This window comes from Phaseolus vulgaris, chromosome 6 (assembly GCF_000499845.2).
Source record: "Phaseolus vulgaris cultivar G19833 chromosome 6, P. vulgaris v2.0, whole genome shotgun sequence".
NCBI lineage: Eukaryota > Viridiplantae > Streptophyta > Magnoliopsida > Fabales > Fabaceae > Phaseolus > Phaseolus vulgaris.
The window spans coordinates 19,742,370-19,755,884 of NC_023754.2; the positions used below are offsets into that span (position 1 = coordinate 19,742,370).

At 30.2% G+C, this 13,515-nt stretch overlaps 2 protein-coding genes across 2 annotated transcripts; one reads left to right on the forward strand and one right to left on the reverse strand.

Annotated features, from left to right (window-relative positions):
* Positions 1-724: 724 nt before the first annotated feature.
* LOC137833504 (uncharacterized) lies at positions 725-2,371 on the reverse strand. The gene is made up of 3 exons (XM_068641848.1): positions 2,360-2,371; positions 1,332-1,643; positions 725-1,030 (listed from the first exon to the last, which is right to left on the reverse strand). The coding sequence occupies exons 1-3, from the start codon at positions 2,369-2,371 to the stop codon at positions 725-727; spliced, it is 630 nt and encodes a 209-aa protein (XP_068497949.1).
* Positions 2,372-5,743: 3,372 nt separating this feature from the next.
* Positions 5,744-7,290, forward strand: LOC137831636 (protein OXIDATIVE STRESS 3-like). The gene is made up of 2 exons (XM_068639393.1): positions 5,744-6,296; positions 6,777-7,290. Exons 1-2 carry the CDS (start codon positions 6,031-6,033, stop codon positions 7,117-7,119), a joined length of 609 nt encoding a protein of 202 aa, XP_068495494.1. The 5' UTR covers positions 5,744-6,030; the 3' UTR covers positions 7,120-7,290.
* Positions 7,291-13,515: the final 6,225 nt, after the last annotated feature.

The window sequence follows — 13,515 nt, forward strand, 5'->3', positions numbered from 1 at the left end:
TATCTTTTTGTACTTTATCAGTAACTATAGAACAAGCCAAGAGCATAAATTTTTTTTCACCTTCTTGTATCTCTCTTTCAAGTTGTTGAGCTGAGATAACCTGCATTCCTTCTAATCCAGGGAAAATTAACTTCTTTCGACCACAATCTATAAGGATATGATTAGCAGACAACCAATCCATTCCCAATATAACCTCCAAATCTTTTAGAGGTATACAAATCATGTTGATTTTGTATCTCCGCCCATCTATAATTACTGGACACTCATCACACATGGAAGAAGTTACTATAATACCTTTTGTTGGTGCAGATACCACCAACTCAAATTCTAACTCTCGGACTGGCAACTTAAGCTTCTTAGCACAATCAAAAGATATAAAATAATGGGTTGCCCCAGAATCAAACAATACAAATAATTGTGTTCCAAGGATAGAACAAATACCTCTGACAAGGCTATCGGACTGTGAAGCTTCAACTCCATTAATGGCAAAAACTCTTCCAACAGCTCTGGGTTTTTTATTACTATTTTGTTGTACTTGCTGCACTCCGCCATAATTTAGAGCTCCCACTTGGGCACGACAGTGTTTTGTTGCATGACCATACTTGTGACATCTATCACATGTCACATTTGACACTGAATGGGGGCAAAATCTAACAACATGTGGCCCACCGCATTTAAAACATTTGAAACTAGGTGGTGATTGGGAACTAGATCTTTCGTTGTTCTAAGATTGATGTATGAAATAAGGTTTCTTTCTATCTTCATATTTAGGCATGCTTTTAGAAGGTCCTCCCACTTGAGGCTTAGCAAGTCTGTTACTAATTTTCAAACTCTCCACTACTTTTGTTTTCTCCACTAGAGCAGGGAAATCTCTAATGGACATAGGAATCACCACTTCTTTAAGTTCTTGCTTCAATCCAAAATCAAATTTTCTACACCTCCAAGCCTCAGTCATGGTCTGAGTGTAGAATCTGGCTAGGTGTTTGAACCTAGTAGCATATTCAGTGACTGAAAGATTTCCTTGTTCCAACTGCATGAATTCAATTTATTTTGCATACCTGACACTATCAGGAAAATACTCCTCCAGAAATCTTACTTTGAAGTTCTCCCAAGTGGCATCTTCTCACCACTTCTTTAAGTTCTTGCTTCAATCCAAACTCAAATTTTCTACACCTCCAAGCCTCAGTCATGATCTGGGTGTAGAATCTAGCTAGGTGTTTGAACCTAGTAGCATATTCAGTGATTGAAAGATTTCCTTGTTCCAACTGCATGAATTCAATTTATTTTGCATACCTGACACTATCAGGAAAATACTCCTCCAGAAATCTTACTTTGAAGTTCTCCCAAGTGGCATCTTCTCCTTTGTCTTCCATCATTTGCTTCATGCCTATCCACCAAAACTCAGCTTCTTTAATAAGCATATAGATGGCATAAGATAACTTTCTCTCTTCAGGGCATTGAGTAGCTTCAAAGATTCTTTCTATGTCTCTCACCCACTGGTCTGCTCCATCTGGATTTACCTTGCCATTAAATCTGGGTGGATTATGTCTTAGAAAATCCTCCAGACTAAAGGTATGGGGTTGTTGATGAAGCTGAGATGCTTCTGCTGCTAATCTAGCTGTTTCTAATTGATGAAGGGCGGCCTGATGTTGTTGTGCCATAGTAGCACTCTGTTGTTGCAAGGTTGCTGCCATCATCTCTATTGCCCGAGCTAAGTTGGGCATATCTACTGGTGGAGGAGGAGTAGGTGGTCTACGTGCCATCTACTAGGCACATAAAGAATTGGATTAGAAATTACTAAAAATTTCCAACTATATCTTTAAGATGAATTAACTTTAAGGAATTAATCATACGAAACAGGTGAAAACCAATCAAAACTTATCTCTAAAATATACTTTAGCTATTTAGAATTAAGATAGAAAATAATATTGATCCAGTCATGAGTGTGCACCCTCACCACTCTATCAAGATTCTTTTCATTCTTAATACTTTCATCTTTATTCATAACAACTAACTTGACTCGAACACAAACAAGATTTCAAGAAAAACAACTTTGTCAAACATCTTATTATAAACTTTTAACTAAGTTTGGCTAGACGTAAACAAAAATCTACACGCAGGAGAAACAGAATAAACCCACTACCCTCAGGTTATCCTAAGGATGAACCGCTCTGATACCATTAAATGTAACACCCCATAATTTACATATAACTATTACAATATCAGTTCTACCAGTTTCTATACAAACTTGGAGTTTTTTAAAATATTCCTAATACATTATTAGGATTTATAGAAATACAAATATTTACATATCCACAACTCAAAATAAAACTCTGAAACCTCTAAGGCTCTCCTGCACCTGTATGGTCATCTGCTCGTGTACATAGTACAGTTATCGCAGTTTAAACACAACACAAAAAGCAAGGGTAAGTTAGTGAAAATAAAATTTTATAATATACGAAATTAAATTAAAATAGAAAATCAAATTACATGGCTAATTTCTCAATTATTTAATCTTCTTCAAATTTCAACATAAATCAATCACATAGATCTCACATGGATCTACACATCCAGAATATTCAACAAACAACGTCTTCCGGAAGACCCGTATTAAATAAGTCATACCAAAGACTAACACTTGATTCAAAGATTACCAGCGAATCCAACAGAAAGGATTAGGGTAAGTTCAATACAACCCAAGTCGTGCATCTCATATGTCACGGTGTGCATGAACTCCCCCATCAGCTTCTCACCACCTGATATCTTAGTCTATGTGACTTAGATCATCAATGAAGCTCGGAGATCTCTGTTACCACATAGGCATCAATACTTAATACACAGCAAACATCAGTCCATACACTATCCCAAATGTATGAATTCAATTCCATATCATTCCGTCATACAATATCATTCAAAAAGTTATCCACAATATTCAAAAGTTTATTTGACATAAAAAAATAACACTTTAATAGTAAATCATCAAAATCCAATATTTCCACAAATTTAAATAATATATAAACAAACAACCCAATATAAATAAACACACAACATCCCTGCAAGAGAAATTGAATATTAGGACCACGTCCCTTCCGCATTCAGATCTTCTATCCTAGGGTGCTATGAAAAATTAAATTTAGCTTCTCTTACCTCAATTGCTTGCTTTCCAAGCAACTTTTGGAATTTTATTCCCCACCGTTTGGATAAGCTTCAAGATTTACGGGCCTAAAGCAAGTTATCCAAACAAAACAAAAATTCAGTATATAGTAGAATAAGTTGAGAGGGTTAAACTTCTCAACTGACCCCACCAATATTGAAGACTAAATCCTAAGGAAAAACAGAGAACAAAGGATATTTAGAGTAAAAATGAACTTACTCTGTTTAAAAATCTGATCGGGTAGAAATGTTCCTTAATTCCTCAGCTACAACGTGGTATGATCAGATTCTAAAATAGATGAAGATTGGGAGAGAAATGGAGGGAGAAAGAAAGGGAAGAAAAGAATGGTGCGTGCAGGGGGGAGGCAACGACTCTGCTTCTTTACTCTCTTTTTTTTATACTGTTACATGGGATGGATTAGATTATGTTAATCTGGAGCAGTTAATAACTTATAACACGTTAGATAATGAACATAGGACACATGAGTGTAGTGAGACGTTTACTACAAATGAGGTAAGGTAAATGTTAGGCCAGTGAATTGTAGTTTATGAATGATTTAAAAATTTGGCATATGTTATTGTTGGTATTTCGTAATCGAGATGAGTTGTTAGAGTAGGCGAGAAATGTTGGTTATAGTTATGAATTTGTTATTGTTATATTAAGGTCAGATACATGGACAGGGCAACGAGAAAGGATAACGTATGTATTATTAAGTTGTGAGAGGGGAGGTAAATACAAACTTGTATTATTAAGTTGTGATAGGGGAGGTAAATACAAACTTGTATTATTAAGTTGTGAGAGAGGAGGTAAATACAAATCATATTAAAAAGACGGAGATATCAACCGAACTGCAAGTATGAAGTGTGAGTGTCCTTTTATATTGCGAGGCAAACCAGTCAAAGGTGGTCATGGGTGAATAGTTGAATTAATTTGTGGTTCTCACAATCATGATTTAGCAGAGACATTAGTGAGTCATCCGTATGCTGGAAGGTTAAGTGTTATGTTTGAGCATTTGCTTAATAATTTTTTATTAATAATAAAATTTACTTTAAATATTAATAATTTTTTAATTTATAAAATATTTTTTAATTTAATGAATATAATAACTAATTATTTTTATTTAATAATTTTTTTAATGTATTGACAACTTTTAAATTAAATGAGTAAAGCAATATTCAATAATGTTGTATATTATAATAACTCAACAAGGGTGGTAAAAAGACAAGTATTTTTAAATTAATATTTAGTTATTTATTATATCAAAAAGTGATGATAAGATTTAATTAAAAATGGTGATAAGAATATGATGAAAAAAAGAAATATGAAAGGAATATATATATACATTAACATGGTAGTGGAGAAGGTTTTGCTCAAAAAGAGGAACCGGTGTTTGTTTGGGTGAAGAGAAAGGCAGACAGAAAAGGGTAAAGTTGGGGCCATGTTGCCCTCAAAAGAAGGCAACCAAACAAACAATGCCTTCCTTTCAAATTTTCCAATTTCACATTTGTTCAACTCAGTGGGCGCCGCGCATTCCGTTCATCATCATTCCGTTCCGTTCAGTCAAAATTCAACTCACGCCGTTGCCATGTCACGACTTCGACCTTATCCACAACTCTTTTCAAACCTCATTCTCCACGCGCTCCTTCACTCGTTGCTCTCACGCTCTCCCTTCACTCATTAAAGGTAGTTAGAGATTATTAATAGTTGGTTCATTTTATTATGTTGAGTATTGATTATAAATGGAGATTTTAAATATTGTTTTCTTTTATATCTTTCTACCAGTAAACATATTCTCTGTAGTTTTATGTTCAAATTACAATCAATTTGAAATATTTAATAATTAATTATATGATTGTAAAAAATCTGAATATTTATAAGATGTTTGACTTTTTAATTCAAATTTGTTGTTTTATTTTCTTAAGTATGATGATTAATATTTTAAGGAATAATGGTGTTATTAGAATTCATTATAACATTTTTCATTAGGTTTGAAACTATTTTTTGTTACACACCTTCTTTATCAAAATCAATTTTATTATTGTTTATTTGAAAGGATCTGTGTAAAATATTAGAAACGGTGCAGAGTTTTAAACTGAAATTTAAGGAAGAAAAATTCACATTAATATGTTCTAATTTTAATAACACGCCTTAATATTAAATAATAAAGTGAACATAATTCCACTGAAAATCCATTTATTTTTCAGGAAATTCAAATACAAATTCATTAAATACTAGAAACTACTAAAACATATGTAAAATAAACCACTTCAAAAAGTAAATATACTTAGTTAAAAGTAATATCATTAAATGTAATTATCATTGAAATCAAATTTCATAACAACACTAATCAAAACTAACCAAGTTAATTACTTGATTATATTTATAAAATTTTCTATATAAATAACCAGTATGACCAAGATAAGACCTTTGACTGGCTTGAATTTTGAAATTAAAATTGAGCAGCATGTTATTAATTAAATACAGTGTGAAAACAAGTTGTGCATTGAAACGTGAGAAAATCACGCGCTAGAGAGAGGTGTTAAGCAGAGATTGGAGATTAGAGATAAACGAGAAGACAAAAGATCATACTAGGATAAAGCCGAATCTCACTGTTTCTTTCCATAGAAGAATATTAGCAACAAAAGTGGAAAAGATCCTTTAATCTTATCCGCCACCTTAGCACTTTCTTTATAAATCATCCTAAGATTTCTCAAACCTTCCATTCATTCCATTTATAGTTCTTCTCGGAGATTAAAAGGGTATGCTATATATATTAAATATTTTATGTGTTTGTGGGTGTGATTGTAGTCACAAAGTGCTAGATAGTCAAATTTTGTTTGTGATCAAGAACACCAGACACAAAGCATTGCAGATCAATGGAGCAAGTCCAAAAGACAGGACCAGTTCATGTGTACCATGATGATGTTTTTGTTGTTGGGTCTTTTTCTTCTTCTTCCTCTACAACATCATCCTCTGTTTCTGGAATTTCAAATGGGTCATCGTCATTGGACTGTGACTCTCTTGAAGAGGTGACTTCTCCTCCCTCTTCTTCATCATCATCCTCAGATGATCATCATCAACTTGCAGTTGTGGCTGATCCATTGAGTGACATGTCTTCTATCTTTCACCAACTTCCCATCAAGTAAGTTTCTTGATTTCTCTCACCAAGTTTGCTTGTTCTTAAGTTTCTTCATTTTGTTTGGTTTTTCTTAAACCGTCAAATTAGGCTATGGTTATGAACAAGAGGTTGGTAAAAATACAATGGGTTTGGATTTTTAGGCAAATGGTTACACTTTTTAATTCTAATTCTAACTTCTTAGATAATTCACCTTTTGAGTGTCTTCAAATCTTTCACAGTAGACATTTAAGTAATTAGTTCAAATACCTATTTGAATCCTAACTCTTAGTGAATAGAAAAAACCTTGGTTTCAAAGAACAATTTTTCTTTTTAGTGGCTGGATCTTTAAAAGGAAATTAGTGCCAGCAAGAAGAGGTATTTCTTATTATGATATTCTTATGAAAATAAAGTTAGTCCATGGCTACAAGCACTTGTCAGTTTTTAAAATTTGGGTGTTTTTGTCTGTGGATTTGCTAAAGTTTGTGTGCTGTGGCGGTGATACAGGAGGGGGTTATCAAAATTCTACCAGGGGAAGTCGCAGTCTTTCACTTCACTGACAAATGTGAGGAGTTTGGAGGATCTTGCAAAGCCAGAAAACCCTTATAACAAGAGGTTGAAGTCTTGCAAGAGCTATGGAGGAGGGTTGGCTGAGAGTGAAGGGGTGTCAAGGGCTGTTTCCAAGAGGGGAATGATGCATTCAGCAAGTTCAAGGGGTTCATGTTCTTCTTTGAATGCAAGAAAAGGAAGTGCCACTAACTTCATAGGTAGTAGGCCACCAAATCCTCGTCATAGATCTACCAGCACCAACACCAACACCATTCCTAGTCAAACTGTGTTGTTTGCATGAAAGGGACTGTGTGGAATTTTTGTTGTTGAATTGAGTTTTTGTTTTGACTTTTGGGGGCACCATGAGAAGGAGATTCTGTAGTTTCTTTTGAGGAGCACTATTGGAAAGAGAGAGAGAGAGAAAGAGTGCAACAACTAATCTATATTTTATTTTATTTTTTCACCTGCTCAATTTTGGTTTGGAAATTTTATGCAGATGACTTTTTCTTCTTCTGACAAATTCTCCCAGAATGTTATCAAAGATTGAAGAACTAGAAAAGAAAATTAAATGACCTAAATATACTAATCAAGTCATGTGTCTTGCCTACTTATTTACTATTTGGTGTCTAAATCTGGCATACCTCATCATACCTGAGACTTAACTTCTGCATTAATTTACTTTGATTTCTTAATCTGTTTAAAGAGCAGTATTTTATAGCAGAATTTTAAATAAGCTGGTAGTTTGTACTGGTATGGTCGACGTGTCTCGATTTTCCTGATCGAGCTGACCATGGACGATCTGGTTGACTGATACATATAATTATTAACTTTCAAATCACGATCAGTGGAGTTAAACTACCATTAAAAATTAGGTAATGCAATCATAAGTGTGATAATTTCATACATATAATTATTAACTTTCAAATCACGGTCAGTGAAGCTAAACTACCATTAAATTTAGGTAATGCAATCATAAGTGTGATAATTTCACTAATCGGATCCAATGAGGTAAGTTCATTAAAATAATATAAATAGCACACATATCAAGGAACAAGTACGTCATTATTACAGTACATCTACCGAGTGTCGATCACCTTTTACTGAGTGTCGAACACCTTTTACTGACTTGAGCGTAAAAGTGTCTTCGGTAGATACCTTCCTCATTTGACATTCATCCGAGACTGAGAATCGAAAAAGTAACACGAAGGCGAAAAAGATCCCAGTAGAGTCATAACAACCCTTCCGGAAGCACTCTAGGTCCCATCTTCCTAACAAGAATATTATTCAATTAATGGGTGTTGGTCTCTTATAAACTAACGATTATCTGCTAACTAATTAACTAATTAGAGCAATAAATATACTTAGTGTAAGACTAAAAATGGTTATGACTAAAAAAATATAGTGTACGTGTATGTCATGGATATTAAAATTATGTCAAATAAAAAGTTTGAAATTTTTGCTGTTATAAAAAATAGTGTTTTTACATGGCTTAATCCGAGATAACACAATCAACTTTCCTTCATCTCTCTAACTATCATTCATGGCTATTTGACTTTCCGACACCCGACTTCCTTAGTTGAATTCAGAATGTCACGGTTCCACCGACAACGGAAGATGGTGTACCTAAAAAGATTCTTGTGATTAAGTTAGTTCCATATGTCATAAATAAGAATTCACCCACTAAATCTCCTGTTTATATTATTAGATAGTGGATTCTCTCATTTTTATTAGGCCTTCTATTATTAGTAAATTGTTTTCTGTCATCCATACACAACACAACGTGAAAATACCTTTTTATTCTTTTGTGCCATCTCATAGAGTAGCTTTCAGATTATGTAATTCGGACACGCATTTGAAACAAAACTTTTGAATTATGTAATTCAGAAGTTAAAAATGACTTATGAATTCATAATTCAAAAACTAATAATGCATCTGAAAAAAAGTTTACAGATTATGTAATCTGGAAGCTAATTACGAATTTGAAAAAAGACTTCCAGATTACATAATCCAGAATATTACAAAGGGGTATTTTTGAAAATATGAAAATTTATGAAGGTGAGAGAATAATATATGGAGGTGCAGGAATAAACAGCCTTAATAGTATTTTATAATTAGGCCCAACTTTTATCCTCGTAATTTATCATTAATTAACAAATAATTCTGATTTAGTTTTGATTTAAGGTTGTTTTGGTCAACATTTGTTAAGTTGTCAGTTTGAAATATTAGTTAGGTTAATCTTCTTTCTCCAATTTCAAAATCCTAAAATTTTGTTCAGTCTACCTTTACAAACCAATGTCACTGTGTGCACTACATCATCAATAAATTAATGTTGTTGATGAAAACTTAACAGACAAGATGAAACAAAAAAAAATGTAATTATACTGATATTTTGCGTGTCTAATACCATTTTAAATAATGTATCGTCATCATAACTTGTAACTTCTTATATGAGAGAATCATGTACATTAAACATCCATGTGTTGTATGAGACAAGGGACACTATCATAATTCTTAAATAGTTCTTATATATACTTAGATTTTTTATTTTAAAATTAAAAATATATTGTACAACAACTCTTAATCATTAACATATTATTCTCATTCTTTATGTCAAACGTAATATGTGCTTACTTTATGTGAATTCTATATTAAAAATTTACATTTATCTTAAATAATTTTATTGTGTATCAAGTGACTTAAAAAAATAAAAAAGAATAATAATAGATTTTGTATTGTAAATATAATTTTCAAAAGATAAATTTAGAATTTCAATAGATATGGTAGTCCGATTTCAAATTATAGTGGTGCAGAATGTAATTGCCGTCGCATTATTAGTCCATAATGAATTTAGGGTTCCAATTGGGACGTGCAATGGATATTAAGGCTTAGGTTCCTTCATAAAAAGAGTCTGGCAGTTTCTTTCTGCACCCCTACTTTTTTCTTCCTACACCGCCATAATGCTGTAGAAAGATAAAACTGTCCCCATAAAAAAACTGTACATTTATTTTTTTGCATTCCAAATTATGAAATCCGGTAAATATTCAGATTGACACTTTTGGTAAAATTTAATATTGGCACGTCCGGTAACCTCCCAGGTGCTTCCAGTAGTACATAAATGGTAGTGTTAAAAAATATGTATTATGGATTCAGAAATCCATAATTGAAAAAAATCATTTTGAACCCACCAATCCGTAATAGAAATTAGACTTTCGGATTCAACAATCTAAAAATCAACAATTTATGTAAATTTTGCTTTCAGAACACTCCCTCATCCAGAAAGCAACATGATTCACTTTCAGATTGATGAATTCGTGGCACACTCCCAGATCTTAGTTTCAAATAAAAGGTGAAGGTCAATTTCAAAATTTATAAAATTGTGGAGGTGCATGAAGAAAAATGTAGGAGTGCAGGAAGAAACTGCCAAAAAGTTTTGATTCACTTCGTTCCTGTTGAAATAAATTTTCTATAATACAAAAGTTATAAGAAATTCATTCCAAAATAAATATGTTGAAAGTCTATCTTTTTTATGATATATTCTTTATTTACAAAAATTGGAATTCAGGAAATTTGTTTGAAAGATCTAAATTTAGTTTCATTTACATCAAAATTTGAGTGCATATTCATTTACTTATTTTATTTAGCTCATTCACAATGAGTAAGCATGATGCAATTGAACTCTTTTGTTTGTTTGTTTTAGTTTTTGTGGTGGATACTGAATGGGATCCAACTAGAAGAAAAGGTATGAAACCTAATTCTTGAATGATAAACCCAATTTAATAGTACAATATAATAAGTTCAAAATTATAAACAAATAATTCTGAGCACTAGTTATCATGTGTAGTTCTTAGCCTTATAGGTTGTAGAGGCAATAATGCATGAACCATGATTCATTATAAAAACTAATTAGGTTAGTTAGGTCTTTAATTGGAGTTAATCTTATTAAGTCAGAACCAATTCAATTATCTAAAATAACTCATTTTGAAAGATAATGTAGAATACTGTTATTGAGTATTTTGAATTTTTTATGCAAGTATAATTTATTCAGATTTAAATATGTTTTCAATCATTGTAATACGTTTATATCTTGTCTTTTAACTATTATTTTTTTTTGTGTGGGGAGGGGAGTTTCATATATAAAACCCAGACATTTTTCTTTTGCTACCCAGTTCTACTGGTTTTACACAGCTTAAGGTATGCAATGATTTAGGAAGAAGAAATTTTTTAATTTCATCAAACAATATTTAATTAATGTATTTGTACGTTTTAGTGTTTTGTTTTTAAGACGCTTTTCACATATAATAATTATTTTCAATTTTGAAAAAAAAAATCATACTTTATTAAAATATATTAAATTGAAATTATTTTATTTTTTCAAATATTTTACCTATATCATTAATAAAGGGAATCTCCTTTTTTAACTACTCTTCTTATATGCACACAAATTTTCTACATTTTATCTATAACATTAAAAAAAAATATGTACACATATTCTTATTATTTTATTCTTTAAAATTTGTAACTATTTTTTAAACCCAACTAACTATCTACAATAATAACTAAAACTATCTACAAAATAAAAAAAGTTATTTATTTTTATACTTTTTTTAATATATTTTATATTTTATAGTATTTCTTATTTTAATAATGATTATATTTATACTACCAAAAAGATATTTAATTTTAGGAAATAAAATTAATACTAACAATTAAAAAACCGATCATGATCAACCAATAACGTCAAATTTGTGTTCAACAACATGTAACTAATATTTTTTATTTTAAAATTTATTTAATTTATCATTAACTTAATTAATGTTAAACAAAATATATTTTACAATAATTTTAAAAATCTTGTAAAACTCTTTCACCCCATCTTCAATAAAATAAAGTATAAACCAAAAAAATTGTAATGTATGAAAGATATGAGTCTTGACAAAGAAGATGAATATGAATGAAGTAGATGAGTATGAATAAATTAGACGAAGACAAGAGTTTAGATGAAGAAGATGTGTCGACGAAGAAGATATGTGTGAATGAAGGATATGAATGAGTAAATGAGATGAGTGTGAATAAAAGAGAAGAAGAAAATGAATATGAATGAAAGAGATGAGTGTGAGCACATCTATATAGAAAATGAGAGAAAGTAATTGTGAATAACCATCTTAAAATTTGGATCTTTAAATTAAACGCACAAATTCATAACATATAAATCTTGACACTTACTTAAATAAATATAAATACTAAAAATAAATAAAAATATGACGTTAACTTTATTTATTTTAATTAGTGTCAATCTAGTATGATACTAATAAAAATAACTTTACTTACTAAAAAAATTAAAAATATCGTTAAAAAATTGTGTAAGCCAAATTTAATTAAAAGAACTATAAATCCGACACTAACACAAATATTTATTTATTAAAAAAATTAAAAAATATATTTTTAATTATTTTTTAGAAAATAATATTTTACATTATATATTTGTCTATGACTAAGTGGATATTAATTCAACACTAATACAAATATTTATTTAAAAAAAATATATAAAAAATTGTATAATTTTTCAAGTTTTTAAGAAAAAATAATTTTTTGTGTTGCATGAAAACTGACTTTAACCAACTCTAATAATATTATAATTTAATTGGTATTGATATTTAAAAGTTAAAATGTTTTTTTCCGTGTTATAACAATAATAGAGAAAACTCTTCTTTTTAACTACTTTTTTTGTTACAGAATTTTTTCCCATTTTACATCTGAAATTTTGTAACTTTTTTATAACTCAACTAAGTGCCCAAAACTATTTGCACAATAAAAGCTACCTACAATAAAATTATAAAAGTGATGTGTTTCCGATATTTTCAATAAAATAAAATGAATTTATTATATTTTAATTTTCTTTCTTAAATAAAGTATTTTAATTTTCTTTCTTAAATAAAGTATTTCAATTTCCATAACATTTAAAAATGTTTTAAACATTAAAAAATAGTTAATAATTTAAAAGTATCAATATTAAATATCTTTTTAATAAATATTGATTGATGTTATTAAAATAAAGTTGATTAAAAAACATCATTGACAACATTTTTTTGGGTGGAATTAAGTTGATAAGTCGATACAAAAAGAAAATACATAAATTTAAAAATGTCAAAATTTTCAAATTTGTACTCTTTTAGGTAAAATTTGAAATTATTTAATTTTAAGCAACTTAATTATTCATAAAATTTTACTTTTTTTAATTTGCATTTGTATACATTAGTTTCTTGTTTTGTTTTTTTGTGGAAGTTGAATATTGCTGAATAATAATTTTGTTTTATATTATTTTCCAGTTTCAGTTTTATTTAAAGTAAGAATCCAAATTATTTTAAGTATACTTTACATTAATCATTCTATCTCATTCGATAATCAAATAGTTATTAACAAAACTAGTAGATGCAAATACACAATCATTTGGGAACAAGATGATTAGTGCAAATAGAACAAGAATGATAGAGTGAATAATGAATGATCACAAGGAGAAATGACGGGAAATTACAAAAATGATGATTGTGTGGTCATAATCATCATTTGATTATGTGACTCCAACTAACTTAACCACTTATAACCCATCATGGTAACTAACCAAATTCAACTCTTTTTCTACACTTAAAGCGAATTTTTCTTTCAGAATTAAGAGGGTTCTAAATCTCCAAGCTAGTTA

Excerpts from the sequence above, each read along its gene's own strand:
- LOC137831636 (XM_068639393.1), top strand. The coding sequence starts at position 6,031 with ATGGAGCAAGTCCAAAAGACAGGACCAGTTCATGTGTACCATGATGAT. Across the intron at positions 6,297-6,776 it reads TTTCACCAACTTCCCATCAA|GAGGGGGTTATCAAAATTCT; the intron begins GTAAGTTTCTTG and ends GCGGTGATACAG.
- LOC137833504 (XM_068641848.1), bottom strand. Across the intron at positions 1,031-1,331 it reads CCACTTGGGAGAACTTCAAA|TTGGAACAAGGAAATCTTTC; the intron begins GTAAGATTTCTG and ends GAATTCATGCAG.